General features: G+C 38.1%; 1 protein-coding gene across 5 annotated transcripts in view; it reads left to right on the top strand.

Moving 5' to 3' along the window:
* Positions 1-243: 243 nt before the first annotated feature.
* Usp9x (ubiquitin specific peptidase 9 X-linked) overlaps positions 244-27,981 on the top strand; it is a 96,982-nt gene continuing 69,244 nt past the window's right edge. For 4 of the 5 annotated variants that reach the window (XM_074062245.1, XM_074062242.1, XM_074062244.1 and 1 more), the window contains exons 1-2: positions 244-382; positions 24,789-25,042. In XM_074062245.1, coding sequence (XP_073918346.1) covers positions 24,947-25,042 — 96 coding nt within the window. In that variant the 5' untranslated portion in view covers positions 244-382; positions 24,789-24,946. Of the gene's footprint in view, positions 383-1,141; positions 1,444-24,788; positions 25,043-27,981 lie in introns of those variants that run through there. The other variant, XM_074062241.1, reaches the window with a different exon arrangement.

The raw sequence follows: 27,981 nt of genomic DNA, 5'->3' as shown, positions 1-27,981 counted from the left end.
GCAGGAGGAGGAGCAGGAGGAGGTGACGCAGGAGAAACGCACCGCCCGGAGCCCGTCTGAGCTCAGCGAGTGCCCCAGCCCAAGGGGAGAAGGGGGAAGAGGGCCGCCGCCGGCCGAGGAGGAGAAGGAGGAGGCGGCTGCGGCCCCTGCTGCTGTGGGGCGGGCGCAGTGAGGAACGAGTTCAGGCATCCGCGTGCAGCCCCCTCATTTTCACGCCCGGGAGCGGGCCGCCGCAGCCTCTAGACACACTTTGTCGCCCGTCGCCCCCCCCAGGCCTGGGATGCACCCAGGTTAGGCCGTGTACCGGGACCCAGCTCTGCCGTCTCCGGCTGCCGTCCCGCCTCCGCGTGTCCTGGTTGTGAGAAGACGCCTGTGTTGTGCGGTGAGTAGCCAGGCGCGCCGGGGCGACGCGCCTTTCCGGGGCCAACAGCTGGATGTGGGAGAGGGGAGGAGGGCGAGAGGGGTGTGCGAGTGTGTGCGCGAGGTTCCTCCCTCGGTGGCGGCGGCCGGGCCGGGGGCTTCCCTGCTTCCCCTCCTCCGCTCCGGGGCCCGGCGGGCGCGCGTGCCCCAGCTCGTTGCCCCGCCGGCGTCCCGAGAGCGTGTGTGTGTGTGTGTGTGTGTGTGTTTTGGACTGTAAGGGAAAATGGCTGACGGCTCCGTCCCTCCCCCTCCTCCCCCTTCCCGTCCTGTCTGGAGCCAGGGAGGAGGATGGAGTCTCCCCGCGCGGCGTGCCGCCCGCCCCCACCTCTGCGCCGGGGGCCGGGTCAGCGCGGGGGGCGAGGCGACCCGGGGGCCCGCCGCTCTCCTCAAGTCTCGTTCCACTTGACACCAAACGCCATTACTGAGGTGGAGTGATTTGGAGTCGTCGAGCTAGGCCTCGGCTACGCCTGGCTATCGAGCCCGATTCGGCCGCCTCTCCTCCCCCTCCCCCACCCCTCCCCCTCCCCCACCCCTCCCCCTCCAGCGATAACCCGCATTTGGTGCGCGGCGGTGCGCGGGGCGTCGGAGCCTCCACTCGGCGCTCGGCTCCCGCACCGCCCTCGCCCCCTCAGTCGCCTAGGGCCGGCGCCGCCGGAGCGGTGGCGGATGCAGCTGTTGCTCCCAGGCTTGCTCGGACCCTACACCTTCCCGTTTTCAACAGTTTCGGCAGCAGAAATCCCAGCGTGGGCAAGTTTGTGAGCGATAAACCCGGCCGCTTCCCGGGCTGGGACGCCCCAGCTGTGCGAAAGAGCTGCCTTTTCATTCATTGGGAAATATCGAAGGACTTAGGAAGCGGGTGGCTAGCTTTTTTGTTGTTGCCGCCGCTTGTGTGAATTTCTGCAAGGACCGGGATTTCCACGGGGATCTGAAGATTTTTCCTCAGAACCTGCTTAGCTCCGGCGCGCTAGTGTGGGGAGTTGCGGAGTTCTAGCGTTAATTGAATTTTCACGCCGCAGTTTACAGGTGCATATAATTGCCTCAGATTGGCGTTGAATTTACTGAGGGACTTGCAGTTGTACACTAAATATTCGTCCTTTATTTTTGGAGCAGAATGTATTTGTGGCGTCCTTTTACCTGGAAACCTACGAGCCTCGTAAACCTACCTATCCTTTGTATAATTTCACTTTTCAGGGAGAATAATTTTGGGTGCACCGATTAGGAAGCTGTTCAGCAGGTACTTAATCCTTTCTTAGAGCTCATTGTCCACCTTTATGATACGGACAAGTTAACCATGATCAGCTTGGCTTTCTTAACCGTACACTTGAACTTAAAAATAGAGACAAGCTCCTTAGGTGTCTCTGGCCTACTGATTCACTGGGCTGCCATTTTGCTTTCAGCAAACGCCTTTCAAATTCTTGGAAGATTTACGTGTTAAATATACAAAGGTGTCAACATTTCTTTTCTCAAATTTGAAATTCATGTGCTTTGTCATGCTTGTAATTTTTAACCCTTTCAACTTTATTGTTCCAGTGTTTGGGTAGAATGAAAGCCTGAAGTAATTGGAATTGATGTTCCAAGGGTGAGCTCAAAATGTTTTTTATATTTTTTAGTATGTTTCGCTTTCTCTGATTTAGAAATACAATTTACAGACTATACATATTTCTTCTCGTGATGCTTTTTTTAAGATTTTTTTTCCCCACAAGAACATTTAACTGTTGCAATTTTTGTTATCTTAATGTTCTCATGCTGTTTCTTCCTTTTGTTTGCTGACCTTGGTAGTTTCTGAGAGAATTTCTGGAGGAACTAATGAGCAAGAACAGTACACATGAGAATCTTAAGTTCTTTCAAAAAATAACTGAAGGTCAGATTTTACCTTTCACCAAATTATTGAGATCTCTTGTTGGTATTCCATAGTTCCTTTAATATCAATGGAATGCTCAAGTATGATTTACTTTGGTCTTTTGTCTTTCAGGATCTTGAAATACATTTTCAGATACCTCAAGAAGAGAGATTTAGTGGATTTCTTCTCAGATCACTTTTCTTTCACATGGTATTAATAATGTTTATAGTTTTAAAAATGGGTGCCTCATGAATATGCCCATCATCCAGTTCTTGATTAGACACATACAAGTATTCTTTCAGTGTATTTTGTATTTAGATCAATTTTTAATGTTTTTATACTTCGGTAATTTTAATATTTAAACCCATCTTTGTTTAAAGCAGGTTAAAGAAAGTTACATGAAACGTAGAGGAGTTTGTGTATTACAGGTTTGGTCCTTTTGTCTTTTGAACAGTAAACTGGGGAGGTCAGATCTTACCCTGTGGTTATTGAGCTACTTGATTTTTTGTTTCAAAAGAACATAATACGTTGATGATAGCCTGCATTATATTACTACTCCTGTTGATAGGTTTTCTGAATCCTGAAATAGGTTTTCTGAATCCTGAAATGTCTCAAAAAATTGAGAAACAAGAGTCCAGTTTCCATGTGTTTGTTTTAGGAGCTGTATCTTTAAAAGCCATCATATTCCTTACTAAGCTCTTCCATTATTTTAACATAATCTAATAGTATTTGAGAAAAGAGTTAATGCATTGGGCCTCAACTCAGACTGCGTGTTAGAATCACTTGGGGGGAATTGGGTTTTTAAAAACAAATTTTTTTAAACATTGATCCCTAAGTCCCATGCTCAGAGGCTAATCAGTTTAGTTTGACATGGGGCCTGGGCAGAGGTATATTTTAAAAGCACTGTGTATGATTAACCCTGCAGTCAGAGTTGAAAACCACTGGGTTATTGTTTTTAGCATATTACTGTAGAACTTTCAAATGGATAAATAAGAAAATGGATTTTTCCCATCTACTTTCAATTGCCAGCATAATTACCATTTACTAAGCATTAATTACATGTCAACAATGGTAAGCATCTCAATTTGCTATATAATGTAAATAGTATTATTTCCACTATGAGAAACTGTCAGCTTCATCCAAGTGATATTTCAAATTCTGTGCCATACCAGTGAAATGGTACTTACTACTGTTTAAAAAAACAAAAGCATTTAGAACTTTTGGGTTATTTGCTGTGCCAGAATAGCTTTAGTTTTGTTTTTAAGATGTCAAAATAGTCTGCAATTTGAGAAGTGTCTTGGTTGGCCAAGGGAGATGGTAAGATTTTGTAGTGAATAATACTTTGCTTTCCATGTCTCCCAGCACATTCAAATTAATTGTTTAGTTGGTGGATTTGCTTGTGACTAAAACAGTATTAGGCAACTTAACATTCCTGAAAGATGTAAAAATGCATTTGTCTCTTGGTAATTTAAATTATCGCATAAATGAACATGTATCATGAAATTCAGTTATTTCTGTTTGAGAAATCTGAGTTTTATTTAACTTAGCTTAAAATCTGCCAGGTGCCAGCGGCTCAGGCCTGTAATCCTAGCTACTTGGGAGGCTGAGATCTGGAGGATCAAGGTTCAAGGCCAGGCACATAGTTCATGAGACACCCCCCCCCCAATCTCCAGAATAAGCAAAATGGACTGGAGGTATTGTTCAAGTAGTAGAGTGCCTGCTTTGCAAGCATGAAGCCCTGAGTTCAAACCCCAGCCCCATCAAAACAAAAAATATATATAATTTAATGTTTGCAAAAAAGAAAAAAAAAAAACCTTTTAAAAACAAAGGTTTAATTTTACCTCCCCCCCCCCAAGTACTGGGGTTTGAACTCAGTACCTACTATTTGAGCTACGCCCCAGCCCTGTTTTGCTTTTAGTTATTTTTCAGATAGGGTCACAGCTTTTTTGCTCAGATCTGGCCTCCAACTCTGATCTTCCTACCTATGCCTCCCACATAGCTGGGATTGCGGGTGTGTACCACTATGCCCGGCTTGTTGGTTGAGATGGGGATTTTGCTAACTTTTTGCCTGAGCTGGCTTCAAACTTTGATCTTCCTGAATAACTTGTAGGTGTGAGCCATCGGGCTAGCCTTCATGATGCATTTTTTTGTAGCATTGGTTCATAATAGTTTTATGGGATGAGCAAAATAGCAATAAGAGACATTTATTTGGTGTTTGTGTCTCTTAATCCCCTTGATCTATTTTACAAAATTCTGTATAGAAGGAGGAAGCCTACTAGTGGAAGCTATGAACTCTTACATGAAAAAATGTGTTGTTAGAATGGGATATTTTACCTAAACACATTCATGGTAAGTCCTGTGACACACACACACTCTCCCCTCACACACACACTCAAACTTGCAAACCCTATTTGTATATTCAGCAGCAAATGAGTTCCCTTTTAATTTTTGAGACACAATGTCAGCTGTGTTTGTCCAGGCTGGTCTCTAACTCCTAGGCTCACGTGATTATCTCCCCTCAGAGTCCTTAGTACCTTGGACAAAGGTACTCATAGGTGCATGCTAACCTATGCCTAGTTAAGCTTCCAGTTTTATTTTCAGTCACTGCCTAACAGTGATTTTCTGCCTCAATTGTATATCAGAAACAGTATGTAACTTTTTAAAAATAAATTTGCAAGGGGGAAGAAATGACCCAAACATTGTATGCACATATGAATAAAATAAAAATTAAAAAAAAAAAAGAAAGGGGGAAAAAAAATTTACTTTGGTCTTACTCTTTAGGTTGTAGTTGAGTAAATTTGGAGCCGAAACTGGGCATTTAAAAAAAAAAAAAAAAAAACTCAACAGGCGAGTAATTCATTGTAGGGAAAGGGGAGATCTCAGACCCTGTGCATTTTTTGTTCTACCAGTAGACAGCAATACTCTTGCTTAAATTTAGTCTTTGTCAGTCACATTACCAAAAGTTCTAGACTCAAGCACAAATAAATAGTTCAGACACTTGATTAATTAGGTGTAAGGAGGGCTACACACACACACAAACACCACTCATACACCTATAATTCACATTATTTAACACTTCTGAGCACCTTCTCAGTTACGATTCCACTTCTAAAACTGTTTTTAATTAATATATGTTGGTTGCAGCATTGACATCCATTTTATGTATTCAGATAGTTGGTATCTGCTGTATGCTCAGTACTGTGTTCTAGCAGTTGCTGTTGTCTAGAAGCTTATATTGTATAAAGTGAGAGCAGTTGATTGGCTCATCTCTGAAAGTCCTAGAACCCAATTTCATTCTTGTATTTGACTCATAGGAGACTAAGTTAAGCTATTACAATAAGTAGACCTTGTTACAGCATAAGTCAATGGAATTGTCCTATTTCAGGTTTTTGTTTTTGTTTTTGTTTTTTTAATGAAATGGAATTTTATTCTGAACTTGTCTTCTCCACTGAATCCAAATGTCAAGTGTAGTGGAAATGGATTTTTTTTTTTTTTTTAGAATTCTTGGCTTTAGGAATTCCTAAGCTTAACGATGCTTTTAATTTTTGGCCATAAATGTCATACTCTGATGTACCCCTTTTTCCTACCATTCTTCTTCTGTGTTGATGCTCTATTTTTGCTACACTATTTTTGTGTTTTGGGTTTATTCATTTTGTTTAGGTGCTTGATTAATTTTGTCCTCCAAAACCTAATGCAGTGGCATGGGCCTGTAATCCCAGCAATTGGGAGACTGAAGCAGGAGTATCACTTGAACCCAGGAGTTCAAGACACCCTGAGCAACATAGTAAGACCCTGTCTCAAAGAAAAGAGGGAAAAAAAAAAAAAACCAATTTTTTTTTGTCATCCAGATTCTTTTCGGTTGGCAGCTTCTATCTACTCAAAGATCCTAAGTCACTGATAGATAGCTATAGCCTTAGCACATAGAAAGTGCCTGTCACATACTCAGTAACTGTTTGTTGCATGAATGTAGTTAGTTCTCCATATTGTTGGTATAATTTTTTTCAATGTTTTGCTTTTTCCTAATCTTCACTACTTGGGGAGTCACTTGAGCTGATAGGTCTTTTATGATGAGTCATAGAATGGATCTTAGCGCTAGTCAAACTTCTCATTTTTCAAGTGAGGAAAATGGCTCAAAGAAATAGGGAAATATGACCAAAATAGCACTCATAAACTACTTTTTTCATGAAGCTATTTTCATATCAAACATACCACATTATTTTTTAAACCATTACCTTTGTAGTCACTCATAAAACACAAATTCTTTCCTCTGGTAATGGATAAGGTCAGGGATTCTGTCGTTTACATTTGGATGTTACAGAGCACCTAGAATAACGCTGTTTGCAGTAAATGCTTAACGATTGCCTGAGTGGCAGAATCTGGGGCTGTATTTGACTTAAAGTACTTGAACTGCTTGTATAGAATTGATGCATCATTTTATGATACCTTACAATTTATCCATTTTAGTCAACTATTGTCAAAAGAATTGTTTTCCTTCGGATGATCTTGAACTGGTAGTCTTGGATGTCCCAATTCTCTTACAGTCTGAATTGGGAAGAGAAGAAAATATGAGGAAAAAGGGAGTGGGGAACTTCTACCGTTTCTGATGTTTATGCCCATTTTCTTCCTGCTGGCTGGTGGCTATTGAGAGTTGTAAGTTTTGGTTCAGTACATGTCTCTTTCCTAGTCTTTCGTCTTAACTAGTTACTTAAACTTTTTTTTTTTTTCCTTCGATACTGGGGTTTAAACTCAGGTCCTTGAACTTGTCTAGGGCTCTCACTTAAGTCACACCCCCAACCCTTTTTGCTTTTGGGTTATTTTTCAGAGAGGGTCTCCCTTTTCTCCCAGACTGCTGGGCTGGCAATCTTCTTACATCTATGGCTCCCAGTAGCTGGAATAACAGGTGTGAACCACTTGCTTGTTTGTTAAGATGGATCTATCTAACTTCTTGCCCAGGCTGGCCTTGAAAGTCAGTCCTCCTAGTCTTTACCTCCTGGGTAGCTGGGATAACAGCTGTGAGCCATATTGCCCAGCTTATTTGAACTTCTTAAGTGTACCCATTATTAACTTTGACACCAGACAGTGTGGAAATTGCCATATGGTATTAGACCCATGTTCCACTTCAGCAGAGTATTTTTGTCTCTGATAAGATTAGGTATAGAAGAGTTTGGTTGCTCCTCTCGATAATACCTCGAGTTAAGAGCACAAATCGGCAAACCTTTTCTCTAAAAGGCCAGATAATGTTTTGGACTTTGGGCTAAGAGGCAAAATCCAAGGACATTGGGTAAATTTGTATGATGAAATTAAAAATATAATGATAATTGGGTACAATTAAGTATAATTTGAGTCTAATGAGAAGAACAATTTGGTTTGGGGGGATAATCAGTATTTTACTTAATTGGGGTTTAAACTTAATGTTCCCTATCATCAAATTGATTGCAAATGTTCCTGTGTGAAATCCATTCTTAAGCTTGTAGGCTAAACAAAAACAGGAGGCCAAATTTTTAATCTGTGACCATGGTTTGTTGGCTACTGGTTTATGGAGCAATAGTTCTCAAGCCTGGAGGACTTGTTAAAACAGATGCTATGCCCACCTCTAGAATTTGATTCAGTAAGTCTGAAATGGAGCCATAGAGTGTACATTTCTAATAAGTTCCTAGGTAAGGAATCACCCATAGAGATTACTGATTTAAAGAGTAATTCCAGTATATCCTACTTTTCTTCAAGCTTATCACTGTCTAATTCTATTTTGAATCCTTTATTTTGTACTTTAAGTTTAACAATAATACGTATTAAATGCCTATTTTGTACTGGTATTTGTATTATATATTAGGTATTATACCAGGTCACAAGAATGTAAGGTAAGAAAAACAGTTGCCTCTGCCATCGATGCTGGTTAAAGTGGTTTCAAAAGCAGTTTCTACAAACACTTTGGAGGTTAGAATCTGAGGCAAAGAATGCCATTTTGAAAGCAGGACAGTAGTGTAAGCTAAATTGGAAAAGGACTTTGTCAAATACAGCAGTATTTAATTAATTTGGTATATTGGGGGATAATGTTCTACATAAATTTTCAGAATACCAAGGCTTGTGTTCAAATAGGTAAGCTATAATTTAGTATTTGATGGAAAGCACTTGAAAGGTGTAATTTTTATTTGATTATGAAATTAAAATATTCCTTTGAAAAAGATTGGAAGCTGGATGCCTGGCTCAAGTGGTAGGGTGCCTGCCTAGCAAGCATGAAGTCCTGAATTCAGATCTCACCACAAAAAATAAAAACATTGGAGTGCTTAAGGGCATAGAAACACAAATCCCACCTCTGATAATTTCATCATATAGAGGTAGCAGTATTATTTGCTAGGTCTTATTACTAACCTAATTTTCCATTTTATTTCAAAAAGACATTTTCATGGCCCTGTAATATTCTATTAAATGTGTTTATCATTTACTTAGCATTCCCTGGATGCCTTTTATTCAAATTGTTTCCTATTTTGTGCTCTTGTTTTTGGTTTTTTTTTGGGGGGGGGGTTGTTTGGTTGGTTGGTTGGTTTTTTGTGTTTTTTGGTGCTGGGATCAAACCCAGGGCTTCTCGAATGCTAGGCAAGCACTATACCACCGAACTACATCCCAGCCCTATTTTGTGCTCTTATGTTGTGATAAACATTTGGGTAAATGGTTTTCTGGGTTTCTGATTTATATGTTAAATCATAGGTTCTCATGAGTTACATGATAAGTTTAATAAATCATATTTTTATGGATCTTCTGTTTTCTGCCTCAGAACTTGAGTATGTGCCATTTGTTCATCCTGAGGGGCTCCTCCCCAGCCCCACTTTTAAGACAGGATCTGTATATGTTTTCCCAGGCTGGTCCTGAACCCTTAGTCTCAAGGGATCCTCCTGCCTCAGCCCCCCAAATACCTGGGATTACAAGAATGTGCCACTGCCATGCTCCCCTGAGAGAATTTTATTTCTGTTCCCCCTCCTGGGTTTTGTTTTTGGGTTTTTGGTTTTTCTTAACACTATTTAAAATACTGCTCAAAACTCTGATCATGCAGTTGATTTTAATATAACTTTCCAACTTGATTTCCCACTTTAAAACACAAACACACACACACACCCCACCCCCCCCTTCCATTTACTTAACTCTTCCAATTCTCCATAACACCCTCTACCCATGTTTTTCTACTTACGTAGTTTTGTTTTTCCATTATCCTTTTTAGGGGATTCCCATTGTTTGCTAAAGTCAATGAGCATAATTTAATTGCTCTTTGGACTGTTTTCATTTTATGCAGCTGTTGTTTTGGGTAGTTCTGGGGCTTGAACTCAGGGCCCCACATTTGCTAAGCAGGCACTACCACTTGAGCCACACCCTTTCGACCCTGCATCTGTTGATTTTCATCTTCACTGACTGTTGAGTTAAGAGGATGGTTCACAAGTATACTAAGTGGCTTCAGGCTATTTTGAATTACTTTTTTTTTTAAGCTGTCTTTTTCTCAATAACTTCTTTCACTGTTGTAAGTTACTGTTTTGGTCTTTCTTTCTTTGCTTGTTAATGTGCTTTGGACTGGGAAAGGAGAGGATAGTGTATATTACAGTTGAGTATGAAGCATGAGGGTCTCTTAAAAGAACTTTGTGATGAGCTCTGCTTCCTGTTTCTATACCTTTCTCCCTTTGAAAAATGTTAGCTAGTTCTCAACTGTGATGTATTTGACTTTTTGTAGTCTCCATTTTTTATGCATATGTATAAACAACCCTAAACCAACCTCCCTTTAGGTCAAGTTCAGATTTGTGTGCATTAGCTGATGAAAGATGTTTCTTTTTGCAAAGTGGTAATGGCTGTCTAAGAACAGTTTGGTTTCAGAAGCTTTGCTGTTTGTACAGCAGTGTCATGTGTGTTCATTTGCAAGTTCAGGTGTATTTTTGCCCTTCATTAAAATGAGTGGAAAACAAAAAGGTAAAAGTATTAGCTGGACTTCCCATGTTAGAGCACTTATATTTTAGTTTCAGGGTAATGATAGATGAGTCTTCACGTTTAAGCGAAAGGAGACATTGGTGTTGGGGAGGGCATTTGTTTCTTAAAGATTATTCTGAATGCATCATGGAAGGTATGTTGAAGGAGAGTTAGGAAGCAGGGGAATTTGACAGTATTTTAATAGCTTTGCTAAGTGATAAATGATTGAAAGAATGAAATAATGGAATGAGATCTGTGGGGCTCCCACTGTATGAGGGAGGTGCTGTTAATTTGACTTTGGCTTCTCTGACACTGAATGAAATTCTGAGCAAAATACCTCTCGTCTTCTCTTTTACCTCCTCCTAACCCCAATTCCCTCCCTCACTGAGCTGTCTACTGAGATGTGTTGAAAGGTCATAGAAAGAAAGGAGGCCAGGCACCCAATGACTCAGCCCTGTAATCCCAAGGTAGGGAGGCAGCGATCAGGAGGATCGAAGTTTGAAGCCAGCCCAGATCCTATCTCCAGAATACCCAACACAAAACAGCTGGTGGAATGGCTCAAGTCCTAGAGTGCCTGTATAGTGAGCCTGAGGCCCTGAGTTAAAGCTCCAATACTGCCAAAAGTAAAAAAGGAATCTGGATTACAGAATGACTACTCTCCCAACATGTGGTTCCTTTACTTACTTTAAATGGCAGACTATCAAAACAGGTGTTTATCACTCACCTTTGTCCCATCCTCCAATGGGCTGGATCCCAGCCCCCAGAAAGCTTTGTGTAGGTGTTATTTTTTTACTTTTAAAATAGCTTATTGTGCAAAAATTGGTGAATCTTATTGTTTATGGTAGCTCTAATAATTTTATTGCTTCCTATTTTGGGTTTTTTTTTTTTTTAAGTGAGAATGGTGTAATCTATGGTAGGATACTGGAATCGTCCTTGTGTTACCTACAAAACCAGGGTGTTATACAAGAGATAACTTAGATGGGAAAACACTAGAGTTTAGAGAAGAGAAATTTTGAAGTACAGGTAAAAATGGGTTAATGGGTTTAGGAGTTGTTACTTTGACAAGTAAATGAGGGATAATTTAACAACTTGAATGTTTCCTCTCCCTTGCTTTTATGCCTGAGTGGAGTCTGGAGGGCTTTATTTTTTAGTTAAAATCCTGTGGGTTAATTGTGGTTGGCCAGTAGCTTATATAATGTGAATTTAGATATCATACATTTGGTAGTGAGGAGTATAATTTCTTTGACAGAGCAACTTAAAGCTTAGTTAATTTTTGTTTTGTTTTCTGGTTTTTATTGATAATGTGATCTGGAAGCTAGAATCCAGAGCTTCTTACATGCTAGGCAAGCGCTCTGTCACTAAGCTACATCTCCAGCCCAAAACTAGTTTTCATCTGAAATCTAGCTTAAGCTTTAAGGACATTACTGCTGCTAAAAAGTGGTATCGCCAGCTAGAAAAAATAATTAAGGGAAAATTATTTTTCTGAATTGAAGATGAAACTATACAGGTAAATACAGTAGCAGCGATTTTGGTCTGGTACAGATGGTTTCAGAGAAAACAAAGATGCCTGACTTTCATTACCGTAAGAGAACTAGCACCTAGCCATTCTGTTTGCTCACAGTAGTGACTGCTACTGATGGGTATGAGGTTTTTTTGTCTTTTTGGCATTGGGAATGGAACCCGGGGCCTAGTACATGCTAGGCATGCAGCCTACCACTGAGCTACACCCCCAGCCTTGGTATGGGATTTCTTTTGGAGGTGATAAAAATATTCTAGAATTGGTTATGGTGGTAATTGTGTAACTCTGAGTATATGAAAACCCACTGAATTGTATACTTGGGGTGGCTGATTTGTATGACAAGTGAATTAGATCTCAAGGCTGTTAAATACATTGAAGATAATCTTACTAATAAAAAGAATCTCTAAATTCTTTGGTTTCCCTTTTCAGATCCTTTACTCCTCTACACTTGTGACCTAACCAGTCTAATTGTGGAAGATCCAGAAAAAAAAAAAAGACACATAAAGTTGTTAATTATTAATTATCTGCCGTGTTCAAAGTGTTGGCTAAATGAAAGGAGGTCTTTGTTTCAGTGTGTCAGACCAGCATTTCATGATTGGATTAGTAACTTTTAAATGTGTTAATAATTTTGATAAAGATTGGTAAATGCTGTAGTAGGTAACTTTGAGATGATTACCTTAATTTGCCATTTCAAGAGTATACTGATAAATGTTACAGAAGGTCTGCCTACTTGATAGATGACTAGTCTTAATATTTTAAATCAACATTGCTCACTTACCTTTATTGGCTGATTTGTTTAGGGACTGGGATTTATTGGGACCTTGCACCTTTTGTAAGGATTTACTAAATAAAGGAATACTTAAGTGAAAGTATATCTTTCTCTTGAAAATAGACCCAGGGGTAGGTGCACAATAAATCCTAGTATTTTGAAGGATTATAATGTGAATAATAGTGAATACTAACTTTTTGTTCCAGAAAGCCGAACTATAACTAATTAGATATATTAGTGACAGGGGAACTAGATTTTTGATTAGTCTGTCTTCAAGTCTGTTACTGTTTTTATGGTACTCTTGAACATGAGTACATGTATTTTGGACTACCTGGATGATTACCTCATAATCATGAACTATCACACCATTTCAGTACTTAAGTTAGCTTTGTATTTTTAATGTCTGGGTGTTCAGCTGTACCATTTGATTTGTGGGATAATGGGAATAACAGACTTAACACATGAATGATGTGTTGGTGCCAAGGGCAAGGTATGTCACTGCACACCATGTGTACAGAGTGGTGTAGTAATTGAAATAGAAGGAGAGCTAAGTCTCTCACATGGCATATAATGGTAGTTGCATAGCCATGCAGAACTTCAAGGAATCCATGCCTTAGCAGTCAGAACTACACTGCCATCTGTCATGTTATATTAATATTAACCATTTTGTTTGTATCTTGTTTATAAATTTGGTTTTATAGGTATTTAAGAGCAACATAAGGAATTTAATCCTAATTTTATTTCTGCATATATTTAAGCAACATGGAAATAGAAAGTAATTAGCTCTAAAAAATTCTGTTAAAATAGAACCAAAATTGATGAACTTGAGCCAGTTTGATATTGTTTTAGAAACCTGGTACTTGGAGTTGGGCGATTGGAACTGGCACTACAATTCTATATTTACTAGGTTATTTTTCTGTTTTTTAAATGGAAAAGATACTTACATTCCTACCTAAAATGGTGGTTCATTTGTATATGCTTTCGTTCAACAGATAATTAGTAAGTTGGGTAGAACCACATAACTTTGAAGTTTTATTACTGGTTTCTTTAATCTCTCCCTGCTGTCACATTTTCTTTAGAGCCTGTATAAACTCTGATAGGAATAGTGTGCTATGAATTATATTACAGAGAGAGGGTAAGATAGGTTTGATTTGAAATTTACCTTTTAAGAAGGACAGTATAATTATAAATATGGTAGGATTTTATGTTCATGCAATAGAATAATAAAAACAAACATTAGTAAAGCTGTTCAGTTTATTTTAAAAACCATACTAAGCACTTGTAAAATAACATATATCAAGAGCAGAAAATCTTGGTAATTTGTAGTTTGGAGAGTAATTTCCCCTGGGGTGAGCTGGAGATCATATTCATAAGAAGCCTCTGAAGTTTCAATGAAAAGAATTGTCAAGAACGGGTAATAATCTAATTAGCATTTCAAGAGAGAAATAACCGGCACTTGTTAAAATATCTACCATTATTGGGTCCCTTCTTTGTGCCTGGCGTTTCACATATATTCTCTCACTAAAGCTTTCTAACAATGTCTGGAGGTGTTAGCCACCTTTAGGGAACAAGATGATACTTGAAGATTAAGCATCAATGTTGTAGGACTGTTATATTGCAGTATATGCACTGCTAAAAAACCCCATGTTCTGCAAAATCATGCACCAAAAACAGGATTTATAGGAAACAATTGAATTAAGAGAAACTGTTCAAAAACTATGTTGCTTGTAGTTAGAATACTAACAAAGTGATAAAAATTCTAAAAAACCAGCACAACTTTTAATAAATATGGGACTTTTTAATTACAAAGGTAATGTGGTAGAAGGGGGAAAGTATAAGAAAGGATTGAGGTTACTGAGTTAGGAAGGAGACAAGTAAAAATACATAAAGATCAGGTAGAACTACATAAATCTTGTAATTTTTCTTTTTTTTAATTTATTTATTTTGGTTGTACTGGAGTTTGAACTCACAGCCTTGTGCTTGCTAGACAAATGCTCTGCAGCGTTCTGCCACTAGAGCCACTCTTCCAGCCTTGGAACTGCATAAATCTTTTCTAAAAGAGAGCATGTGACAAGACAAAATCAAGAAGAGAAGGATTATGGGGGTGATAAGTATCTAGTCTAGACCTGTAACCTCTGCCTGCACATTGCATTCAGTTTGTTGCTTGTGAGTGCAAAACAGTGTTGGGGAAAAGCTCACATCTACCACCATTCTTTTTCTACAAATTTGGTAACACAGCTACCTCATATAAGTGGAATCACAGTATTTGTGTCCTTTTGTGACTGGCTTGTTTTGCTTAATCTCTTCAAAGTTCATCCATGTAGTGTATCAAAATTTCCTTATTAAAAGCAGAATAACAATTCATTATACATACCACATTTTGTTTACCCATCCATCTGTTGATGGGTGTTTGGGTTGCTTCCACCTTTTGGGTACTGTGAGTAATGTTGCTGTAAATATGGGAGTACAACAAATACCTGTTCAAATCTTTCAATTCTGTTGGGTACATACGAAAAAGAGGAACTGTCATATGATATGATAGATAACGTTCTGTGTTTTTGAGGAGTTACCATACTGTTTTTCCATAGCAATTGCACCGTTTCGCATTCCTGCTAGCAACACACAAGCAGTCCAGTTTCTCCCCATCCTTATCTACACTTGTTATTTTTCTGTCTTTATTGTAGCCATCTTAGTAGGCGTGGGGGGGTATTACATTTCTCTAATGGCTAATGATGTTGAGCATCTTTTCATGTTCTTATTAGCTATTTGTATATCTTTTTTGAAGAAATGCTTCTTCAGAGCCTTTGCCTGTTTTTCAGTTTAACTGTCTTTGCTATTGTTGATTTGCACAAATTCTTTATATATTCTAGGTACAAATCCCTTACTAAATATGTGTTTGTAATTTTTTTTTTTTAATACTTTTTGAGGGTTGTCTCTTTGCCATTTTTCTCTAGTGTCTTTTGGACCACAAAAGTCTTTTTTAATTTTTGCTTTTTTTTTTTTTTTTTTTTTTTTAAGTGCTGGGGATTGAACTCAGGACCCACCCACATAATCATGCACTCTACAAGTGTGTTGCACCCCCCCCACAACCCTAAAAGTTTTTAAAATTTCAGTAAAGTTGATTTTTTTTGTTGTTGGTGCTTTGGTGTTACAGCTTTTAAGAATCCATAACCAACCGGGCACCGGTGGCTCATGCCTGTAATCCTAGCTACTCAGGAGAAAGAGATCAGGAGGATCACAGTTCAAAGCCAGCCTGGGCAAATAGTAATTCATAAGACACACCTCAAAAAAACCTTTCACACACAAAAAAATAGGGCCAGTGGAGTTGCTCAAGGTGAAGGCCCTGAGTTCAAGCCCCAGTACTGTAAAAAAAAAAAAAATCCATAACCAAATGTTGCTTTGATGTTACAGCTTTTAAGAACCCATAACCAGATCTGAAAGCATTGAGATTTATCCCTATATTTGCTTCTCATGGTCCTATAAGGTTTTTTGTTGTTTTGTGACGTTGGGAGGTTGAACCTAGTGCCTTGTGGTTACTAGGCAGGGGCTCTATTTGACCATGCCCCTTGTCCTTTTTGCCTTTAGTTATATTTCAGATAGGGTCTCATGTTTCTGCTGGAGGCCAGTCTTGGTCTACCATCTCCTGCCTATGTCTAAATTGGCTGTGATTACAGGCACTGGCAGTGCCCTGATGTTGTTCTTTAGGGGGCATAGTCTTAGTCATTCACAATCACTTGGGGAATGACAATGGTTTTAGCCAGACTTTCTTTGTGAATTTCTGAGATCTCTTTCACATGCAAATGTTAGCCTCTACTAATTGCTGACTGGTTGCTCTATTGTTTTGCCTGATGCCTTGGGATATAAATTGCCCCATAGTCTAATCCAATTAAATTCTCTATGTCTTTCGGGGATAATCTTTGATGCCTGTTTCTGAGGTTTATTCTAATCTAGGAAGGTTGTTCTTAGTTCTCTCTTTTCCTGGTACTCTTTGTTAAACTGTTAGAGTGGGTGCTTTAACTTGTTGTTCCTTTCATGTAACTACCAATCAATTAATGCAGATGAAATCAGATTACTTTTAGAACTTCACAGAGGTCTGTTTTTAGAGCCTTTCCCCAAAGCTTATCTGCAGTCCTAGAACCAGACCCTATAGGTGAGATGATGTGAGGGCCATTAGAACTGCATTATTACTGGCTGCTGCGCCTGAGGTTGAGCTTCTGTCCCACAGGTCAGGGCTGGATGGAAGAAAAGAGCCCCACAGTTCTCTGGCACTATTGCCTGTGATGGGTCCTCTACAACTCAGAGTTGGAGGTATTGAGAAATGCTGACTGCTTTCCTCTTCTGGGGAGGGATACCATCAACTGGCAGAGAGGAGAGAGCCTAGCGTTCTTTGATATACTCCTGGAATGGAGCTTCTGTTCTGCTGAGCTGGTTTAAACGCCAGGCTCTGATCTTACTGAGGAGCGGTAGGTTTTCTTGATTGAAAGTTTCATCATTTGCTATATGCCCTTAGGACAATTTCTAGAAACTTCAAAAAAAAAAAGAAAGGTGGTTTCATGGGAGAAACTGCCAGATTCTGATGCCACCAATTCAGAAGTCATTTTTAATTTAAAATTACTCAGATTGACTACAACCACTTAAAAATCGGTATTTGAGAATGCCTTGGAAAACATGCCAAATTTTAGTGAAGCTTTTACGTATGTCTAAAAGCTTTTGGTACTCTAGTTACGTGTACAAGACTTCACAGACTTTAGCATTAAGTTTGAGTAATACGAGTGTTTAACCACACCCGGCACCAGTGGCTCATGTCTGTAATCCTAGTTTCTTGAGAGGTTGAGATCTGGAGGATCGAAGTTCAAGGCCACCCAGGGTAAATAGTTCACAAGACCCCATCTCCAAAGTAACCAGAGCAAAATGTACTGGAGGTAAGGCTGAGGCGGTACAGATCCTGTTTTGCAAGCACAGAGCCCTAAGTTCAAACCTCTGTTCCACAAAAAAAAAAATTTGGCCAATTATCAAGCGTTTGTAAATGAGTAAATTTCTGCTGCCACAAAGAATTTCAAGTGCAGGATGCAGTTCTGTTGCATTGACTTCTAGGAAATTATCCCTAGAAAGTAGCCATGGATGGATACAATGACAAAATTTAGGCAAAAGGGTTAGCGCAAGTGAAATTTGAGTTTAACAAAAATTAATTGGCGATCTCATTTACGTTTTCTGAATTATTGAATTATTGATTGGGTATGAGGCTGTCTGGGACTAGAATTAAACTTGGGGAAACCTTGTATTTAATATAGTTGCCTTGACTGGCTTTGTGTCTTAATTTATCATAATATGGGATAAGAATGATATTGAAAGTGCTGGGAACTAGGAAAAGAAAAATCCTTTGCCCTTGAGGAACGGTTATATTTTTTAGTTTCTTAAAGATATTTAGGATTACAGCTGCTAAAAAATAATGTATGCTGTTTTAAACTTTTCAACATAACCTTTCTTCTTCCCATTGAACAATTTTGTTGTTGGGTTTTGGTTTTTGTTTATGTGTGCTACTGGGGTTTACTGGGCAGGCGTCCGACTACTACTTGAGCCACTCTGCCACCCCCCCCATTGAAGAATTTTTATAGCATGATGTTTTATTAAGCCATAGTATTTCTTAGGAATATACTATTTATGTTTTACAAGAATGCTTACCATTGGTGGGAAAATAAATTTTGTGAAATTTTTTTCAGCTATACCCAGGTTTGAACTCGGTTTCATGCTTGCTAGGCAGACACTGTACTGCTCAAAGACACCCCGCCAGCCCAAATTTTGTAAAACATTTCTGCACCAAAAATTTTTAAGCATTTATCTCTGGAGTTGAGGGTATGGTGAGAATAATGGTAAAAAATTTCCCCTTAATTTTCCCGGGGTATGGTGGTACTGTTGACAATGGAACTTGTGTTGCTTGGGCTCAAATTGTGGATCTCTGACTTGGACAGCCTCTTCTCCCCTGCCCCAGTTTCTTCATTCATGAAATAGAGCTAAATAATATGGTTCTGAGGATTCAATAACTTGCTTTAAATTGTCCCTGACATAAAGTAAACATTCAGATTTTTAACTATTGATAAGGAAAATTGTATTTAAAATTCAAAGAATATCAACCCAGCTGCAAATAGCATTGAAATAGAGAAATGAAAGAAAAAGTTAGAAAATAAGTTGAGGCTGATTTTGAGTTTGTGTTCTGCTTCATACAGTTTTGGGGTTGGACAATTTCTCTGTGTCCATCAAGCCTACAATACTGGTGAGTATTTCTCATGTTGTGTAGAAAAACTACTGTAGTAGAGGATGCTTTTTCTTCCAGATGACAGCACATAAACAGTTTGCCTTTAAAAGCATTGACTCTGTCCCAGCAGTAGAAATTACAATTTCAAATTGAAAAAGGTCTTAAGTACTCTTGTTAAAATCTTAAATTACTTAAAAGATGCTTCTTACTGGATTATAGTAAAAATGAAACAATTTATTATACATTTTATATTAAAATTTTAAACCAGTGTAACATGTTTTTGAGATGGGACACACTCTGTAGCCCAGGCTGGTCTCAAACTCAACAATCCCCTGCCTCTGCCTCCCAAGTGCTGGAATTACAGATGTGCACCACTGCATCCAGCATAAGCATAAGTTATGACCTTCCTCTATATGTTAGCATACTAATTGCAAAACAACTTACGGTTTACCTAAGGCAGTCATAATTAACTAAAGTTTAAAAGTTAAAAGTAGTGAGGTCTAATAAGTGGTACAACTTGTGTTGCAGTTATGTCTCTTGTCTCTGGTGAATCAAATTTTTTAAGAAAGTCAAAACAATGCTTATAGATGTCAATTAAAAAGACTGGAAAAGAAGAAAAGCTAATGTATAATGCTCTTTTATTTTGACACACAAAACCAGAATAGGCAAATTCACAAGGTAATTTCCATGTATGAGTTTAAGGGTGATTGATCAAATTGTTTCCTGGAAACTTATTTTGATGTCTTGTAAAGGAAATAGTTTCATAGGGTAATTGAGTTACTATTGCTTATTGTCTGTTTCCTTAACAGACAATACTACCATTCTGTAATATTATCATTACAGAATGATAGTATCATAAGAGCACAGTTATTTGATGCATAGTTCTCAGCAGTATTCTATGATTAGAACAATGTGTGGTCCATTGTAGATGCTCAGTACATATTTCTCAGATGACTTAAGTTTTGAGTTTTTATTTAAATCTTTTATTTTTGGATGGAAAGAGAAAAAATTAAAAAGAGAAGGACATCTTTAAATATTTAGTTACATAGTGAGACCCTATGTCAAAAAAAGAAGTAGAGATGAGCAGCTTGAGGCCATGTGTATTGAATGTCCTATAGGAAGCAAATGAGAAATTTCACACTGCCACTTTTCCCATTTGCCTTAAAGTCTCTTTGTACATATGTACAAAAGCACTACATAGCTACTACTTACAAAGTACAACATAGTACTTTGAAACAGTTTTTCTTTTCACTTTTGCCAGATAGTTTTGTTTGTTATTATTGAAATACTTGTAGACAGAAGGATATTGTACATAAACAAAACAATGTTTGGTGTTTTGTTTTGTCTCACTGTATAGCCCAGTCTGCTCTCAAACTTTTGATCCTCCTGCCTCTCTCCCTCCTAAGTGCTCTGATTATAGGTATGTACCACCATGTCCTTCAACAAAATAATTTAAAGCCAGTATAATTTAAATTCTGCCCTCTTTCTTCTGTATACTAGCATATTATGATCTGCTTTACAGATATTTTTCATAAGACCTTTGTAATTATGAAGTGTTAAAAGTATTGAGGTATATCACAGATACCTATAACCAGTAACCATCCATTTCAAGAACTTTTTCTTAAACTGATGCTCTGTGTCCCTTAAATAGTAATTAATTCCACATTTCCTCCCCCCTACCCCCCAACAAGCACTGTTTTCTTTTCTGCGCATATGAGTATGGCTGCTCTAGGTTCCCTTATAAGTGAAATCATGCAATGTTTCCTTTTTTGACTTAGCATAATGTCTTCAAGGTTAAACTATGTTACAGTACGTGTCAGAATTTCCTCCCTTTGAAACACAGAATAGTCCATTATATATGTATGCAACATTTTGCATATCTATCCATCCATCCATTGATACACATTTGAGTTGTTTCCTGTAGAGACTTAAAGATGGTTGGTTTGGTAGACAAGGTGATAGAAATAGTTGTAGGCATGTCTATTTTCTAACTGTGCTTCAGTTAAATCCCATAACTTAGAGCCTCAATTTTCTAATTTACACAGAAATGCTCCAAATTCTTTATAAACTGTAAAGATTACCTAAAGAACACCACATTGATTTTGGTGTGCCTTTAGGCCCCTGCCCTCACTTCCCCGTACTTGGAATAAATTATGTTGCTTCTCCCCTTCACCCCAAATTGTGACACACCACTTCTTTCAGAAGGAGGTTGTGTTTATTTTGGGAAAACAAAATCTTCCCTCCTGGGCTGTGCTAATGAATCCATCTCCTTCTACTCTTTTATGAATAATTAGTTCAAGATCCTGAAGTTTTGCCTATATTCCACACTTAGAGTCAGCTGTCTCTAGAATATGTAGGTTTTTAACCTTAGTTTCTGTGTTCAAAACTACCATCCAGAACATCACTACTACCTGCCACCCTTTCCCTTTGAAAAGAAGAGGGAAAAGCAACCTGGAATCCAGGTTCCTTTAAGAAGCTTAAGAATTTAAAGAAGGGGGAGGGGGAGGATAGGTTACTGGCAGCCAATTGTGTCTGATGGTGAAAAGGTGGGAAACCAGATGAATAACTAGAGCATTGATCTGTGGACCAGTTTGCCTTCTCCTCATTCTTCCCCCAGTGCATACACTCACCAAGCTTTGTATGCTCTTTTTAAAATAATTCAAACACATTCATAGACCTCAATTAAGACAACAACAACAAAAAAGGGAATATGCCTGAGTTCAAACTCTAATCCCACCAAAAAAATAAGAAAAGGAAGACCCTCTGGCTTAAAGCAATTTTGGTAGGTTGGACCATGATGGGAGAGAAAGGAAGAAGTGAAAGGGAAAAGAAAGGCATTCTTTAAGGCATGTTAAGTAGAAAAGAGCAGAGATTGCTGGCTCTCAGTAGAGATTTGATTTGAATGTGAAATGTCCCCACGGGCTCATTGTCAAAGGTTTGGTCTCCAGCTAGCGGCACTGTTTTGGGAGGTTTTGGAAACTTTAGGAGGGAGGTCTAGCTGAAGGAGCTATAGATCCTTGGGGGCTATTATCTTGTTGTGAGGGAGAGCTCCTTCATCCTGAAGGCTATGAGGGAAGTAGTGACTGTCACATGCTTCCGCCCCCATAGTCTTCAAAAATCAGTGGAACCAAGGACCATAAACTTACACCATGAGTCACATTAAGTCCTTTACTTAAGTTGTTCACATCAGGTACTTTGTCACAGCAATGAGAAACTAACACAGGGAGATTCAAGCATGGATTAAGAAAAGCAATCCAGGAAAAGGGAATGATGATGAGTGGCGGTGCATCGTCCATTGAAGAAGTGTATACAGTGGGACCACAAACCCAGGTTGGGTGACAAGAGGAAGAAATGGGAGCAAATTTGAAGTAGAGAAGGAAGTTGAATTGGTTTGGTGTTATTCTGAATGCCTAGGAAAGAAATTATTTAAATAATGTCAGTAGACCCAAAATTGCTAAGAAGAATGTTAGGCAAGTTTCTCGTTTTTAAAGATTACCTACTTCATGATGGGCACCAGTGACTTAACACCTGTGAGCCTAGCCACTTGGCAGGCTGAGGTCAGGAACATCATCACAGTTAGAGGCCCCCATCTCCAAAATAATCATAGCAAAATGGACTGGAGGTATGGCTTAAGTGGTAAAAGCCTGCTTTGCAAGCATGAAGCCCTAAGTTCAAACCCCAGTCCCAACCAAAAAAAAAATTCGTATAACACTTTGTAATTTTGGGTGTATAAAATGGAAGATAAAACTGAGAGATGGCTTAATAATGAGCTTCTATGACTTCATAGCTTCACTCTGGATTTTTTTTTTTTTTCGCTTTTGCCAAATTGATCAGTGAAATAAAATCATGGTTTTGTAATTTTCATTTTCACAATTACTAATGAGGTTAAGACACAGGATAGTTTAGCAGTTAAGAGTTATGGTCTCCCTGGATTAGAATCCCACTTTTTTTACCTCCTGATAAAAGCAATTTACTTTGACTCTTCTCATCTGAAAAGAGGAATGATTAAAGTTCTTTCTGTATATATTTGTGAGGATGAAAGTGCTTCAAACAGTGCCTGACATACGAAAAGCTGTGTTTTAAGGTTAGATATTATTTCACATGGTTATTGGTTGTTTGTATTTTCAGGCTTTTAATACCTTTTTTTTTTTTTTTTAATTGAGGTTTCTCCTTTTCTTACTTTGTAATGTTTTGGGCATACATATTACAGATACTTTTTTACCCTATTTCCCTTTTAACTTTATTTTTGCAGTACTGGGGCTTGAACCCAGGGTCTCCTGCATGCTTGGCAAGTGCCCTACTACTGAGCTACACTCTCAGTCATTAACTTTTAATTTTTACAGAGCATCTGTCAGATTTCTCCCTGATGTTTCTGAATTTTGCCTACAGGAGAGTATATCTTAAGTCAGAATTTTGTGTGTGCACTTTTTTTTTTTCAAATATAGTTTTAAACATATTCCTCTAATACTTCTTTAGTTTTGTTTGCATTTTCCCCACTAATCTTCCCATAATTTATTCTTTGTATGTGGTATAAGGTATGCTTTATTTTACTGTGTTTGACTTGAAGAAGCTGTACAATCAGATATGAATTAGAGTAGGCTCTGCATAACTTGGCAAAGTTTCTGTAGCTCTTACTTTAGACACTGTAAAATGGGAATAATAATGCCTACCCTCTGTAACTGCATATATTGGGTGTGAGAATCAAATGAGTTGTGACAAAGCACTTACAGACCTTGTATTTTACAGATGTGACCCTTTCACACTCATCTAAGTATCTTATAATACTTGGATATCAATATTACTGAAACAAAGGAACCCTTGGTGTTTTATATACCATGTTCCAAATTCAGTCTTGAATATCAAGACTCATAACCAGGTTATGAGTAGGAAGCTTAGAAATACAACTTTACAATGCTTGTGGGAAATATCTTTCCAGCTCTGCAAACCAATGAGTTAGAATTTTAGGATTCCTATGGACTTTACTCGGAAAATGGGAGCTGTGGTGTCTTACAACCTAATACCTATAATCAGTCAGTTAAATTTCTTGATCGGATGGCCCATTAGAATCAGTCATGGAGAGGTTTTTGGTTTTTTTTGTTTTTTTTTTTTTTGATAAGGCTGATGTCTTGGCCTTACTCCTAAATAATGTAATTTATTCCATCTGGAGAGGAAGCTGGGCATCAATGTTATTGAAAGTACTGATGATTTTACTGTGCAGCTAAAGATGAAACTTAATAGGTCAGGTTATAAAGAATTCTAGTTATTAAACAGTGGTGGCCTATGGCCCTGATAGGGCTTTAGGGGTGTTTGTGGCCAAAACCTTGCCAAAAGTGGATACTGAGGTCACTTGACAAATTCAGTTATACTGAAGTAGTAGTATGTAGTTTGCACTCTCCAAAGAGGTTTGTTGGGGTTTAGGGGGCTTAAATAATAGAAATTTGTTTTCCCTCAGATCTATAGGCTAGAAGTCCAATTTCAAAGTGTTGGCAGGTTTGGTTTTTCTCACAGGCCTCTCTCCTTGGCTTAGTGGTCTTTTCCTCTGTTATATGTACACCCCTGGAGTTTCTCCCCAAAGTGTTAAAAGCTTATGTTAAAACCACCTGTAAGCTTAATAAAACCATTCATAATATCCTCATTGGTGATAAATTTTAGGTGTACAATCTTTCCTGAAATGTTATTTGAAGTCTTACTTTTTTTAATGTCTTGAGTATTTAAGACATTAGCAGATGGAGCAAGCAGATTGAGCATGGTTTGCCATTCCATAATTTAATCAAAGGTCAACTAAGTATAATAATGATAATTGTCTTTGGAGCAAGTTCCAGGAGAAAACTGAAATCGTATAGTGGCTTCTGGAACATTATCAGTTTATGAAGTTGAATGTGGTAATGAAACTTAACTTTTCACTTTCTCCTGGCATTTATAGCCACCTTCTGTTGACTTGGTTCACTTTGTGGTACTGAGTTGGAACAGTTCTTTAATTTTAATTCATGGGGTTTTTTTTCTTACTAAAACAAATCTCCATTTTTTTTTCCCTCATTTGCAGGTTATGCAATGGTCTCTGCAAGATGGTTTATTCTTGAATTGGAGCTTTTTAAGACTGACAAATGCTGGTACTTCATCTTTTATAAGTGGACTATAATTTCTTTTCTCAAGACAACTACATAAGCAGACAAAATTGCAAAGATCTGCCCTGTGTCGAGTATGACAGCCACGACTCGTGGCTCTCCAGTTGGAGGGAATGACAACCAGGGCCAGGCTCCTGATGGACAGTCTCAGCCCCCCCTCCAACAGAATCAGGTAAGACTTTCAAGACCCTAAAGCTACATTGGTATGTCTACTATGGGGTACTGAGGAAGCATTTTCTGAATAATTTGTAAAGTAACCATAAAATGGTAACTAAGATATATTGTAAGCACCTTTATAAATATCACAGGGTACCCCCAGTACAGCAATAACATGATAATTAATTTTTTTTTAAAAAGTAAATATGGTCTTGTTCAGTAATAAGAAACCTCATGTGTGATGCTTGAGTTATATAGGTCATCTTTTTCTGGTAACTTATATTGTCCGTCATCATTAAAAATAAATATTTAAGCCCTGTGTCAATTCTGGGGGAAAACACTGTCATTTAGTGTAGCCTATAGAATCATGTAAATACATATAATTATGCATAGTCAGTTTGCCATAATTTTTTTTTAAACGTACTCAAGTCATAGTGCTAGTGTTCAAATTTCAGCAATGCACCATACTAGATTTGTGACTCCAGGTAAATTATATAACCTCTGGCCTCAGTTTCTTCTGTATAATGGATCTAACTTCATAGCATTGTTATGAGAATCGGGTAAAATAATGTTTGCAAAAGACTTAACATAAATTGTGGTATCAAGGTTTTGTGCTGGCCTTAAAGCTCTTAGAGTAATAGTTTGTCTTTTCTCTGGGTGAATTTCTGGGTTTTTTCCCATTAATTGTTTGGAGACTGTTGGTGGAACCTTCTGGGATTTTATTTGGGGAAAGGTTTTACTTGTAAATCCAACTATTTTTAAAAAAGAGGAGTTTTCTGATTTTATTTATTTTTTGGTGTCGTCTTTTTCAAGGAGTTTATGCATTTCATCTAGAATGTCAAGTTTATTGAGGTATACTTGTTTAACATATTCTTTTGCCTGTGTGCTGGAGATAGAACCCAGGGCCTTGCACATGACCATTGAGCTACCCCCAGCCACTCCACAAGCCCTTTTTTTGTGAAGGGTTTGTTTGAGATAGAGTCTCACGAACTACTTGCCAGGCTGGCTTTGAACCGCGATCCTCCTCATCTCTGCCTCCTGAGTAGCTAGGCTTATAGGCGTGTGCCACTGATGCCTGGCTCTTTTTATTTTTAGTGTTTTGGGGCCTATGGCAGTATCTCCTTGTTCATCTCTGATACTGCTAGTTTGTGTTATATGTTCGGATCAGTCTTCCTAGTAGTTTACCAATTTCATTAAACCTAAAAAAATCTTTTTTTTTTTTTTTTATTTGGCTTTGATAACAACCCACCCATTCCCACACACAGAACAGGCTTTTGTCCTTATCAGATTATTGTTTTTATTTCCACTGGGTTCAGTTTGATGGTCGTCTTCTCGTTTTCTGAAATGGAAGTTTAGACAATTGATTTCATCCTTCTTTTCTAACATATATAGTTTTACATTATGAAGTATTGCACTGAATAAGACAAACATTAAAATTTGCTTTGCAGCTCAAATGGTGCTTAGAAGTAAATTAGCTGAGGTGTGTGTATGTGGTTCACAAACATGCTGCTTACAGTTAGTATGTGTTTTTGTACAATCTGTGTGGATAAGTTTTAAGGCAAAAGTGTTATTTTACTCATATTTGTCATTTGGGGATAAGTTCTTATTGTTCACCTGTTGCAGATTAAGTATTCTATCACTAATGAGAACTACTTTCTCTCACCCCTCCCTCACCTTCCTCTCCTTCAAAGCTCTGCCATTTTAGAGAAATGAGCAAACCAGATCTTTCCACCTCAATAAATGTATCAACCTTATTCCTTTTCCTTTCCAGTTCCCACTTTTAAAATACAAAATAGAAACATATGGTCACAGGTCTTTTTTTTTTTTTCCTTTAGGTCACAGGTCTTGAGCAGAGTTAAATCTTTCCTATGTCATAAATTTGCAGCAGTATTCAGGTTTCTCTAAACATAGTCAAAGAACTGTGTTGGATGCCCCAAAGATTACTGTTTTTAAACCAGGAGCTAGTAGTTAGAGTTCCAGTATCTCTCCCACTCTATCGTTTTATACCTACATTTTGCATGGAATTGTAACCTCTTTTGCAATGTTTGTGGCTTTGTGTGAATAAAATGAAAATGAAACCTTTTATTTAGCCTTTTAAGACCTACTTGACTTTTTTTTTTTTGGGGGGGTGGTAGTGGGTTTGAACTCAGGTCCTCATACTTGCTAGGCAGGCACTGTACCACTTGAGCAACCACTCTGCCAGCCATACTTGACTTTTAAAACTATTGAATTTATAATACTAGTATTGTCTATATTTATTTATATACACATTAATGTTCTTTTCTATTTTGAAGATGACTGGTACTTTAAAACAATAGGAACAAAAACAAATTACTGCTATTTCATCTTGTCATTCTCTACTTCTTAATGTTAGGATTTTAGTTGTTTCACAAGATCTGACACTGTTGGGGACCATAAAGGAGCAACCAAGGCATTTACTCACTGCCCAACTTAGGGTTCTTTTTTTTTTTTTTTTAAATAAACTTTTTACATATTGACATAAAGGGGATTTTTAAAGTCAGATTTTTCACTTAATTTTTTTTAAGTATATTCCTATAGAGAGAAGTTTAGGCTCTAGTATATAGTAGAATTCAGTGACAAGTAAAACAGCTTGGTAAAGGTACCATGGGGTAAGCACTCTTCGACGTGGTTGCTGGGAAGGTGCTGGAATGGAATGTGGCCACATATATATTAGTGGCCTTAAAAGGTTGTTTATAGTGTTGTAGTAATTATATTTCTAGGATCCTATCCTAAGGAGAAATAGAAATTTTGCCAAAGATTTATATATGAAAGTATTCATCGCAGTTCTGTTTATGCTAGCAGTAAAAAGTACAAGAGACTAAATGTTCCTTAATTTTTAATTCATGCCATGCTATCCGGCCTTTTTTTTTTTTTTCAAAAGATTCTTAGTAATTAAGGAAATTGAATGCTCAGATATTCATTGGAAAAGGATAC

Source organism: Castor canadensis, chromosome X, assembly GCF_047511655.1.
Source record: "Castor canadensis chromosome X, mCasCan1.hap1v2, whole genome shotgun sequence".
NCBI classification, from domain to species: domain Eukaryota; kingdom Metazoa; phylum Chordata; class Mammalia; order Rodentia; family Castoridae; genus Castor; species Castor canadensis.
Note: the sequence above shows the minus strand (reverse complement) of the source record. Positions and strands in the feature narration are given on the sequence as shown.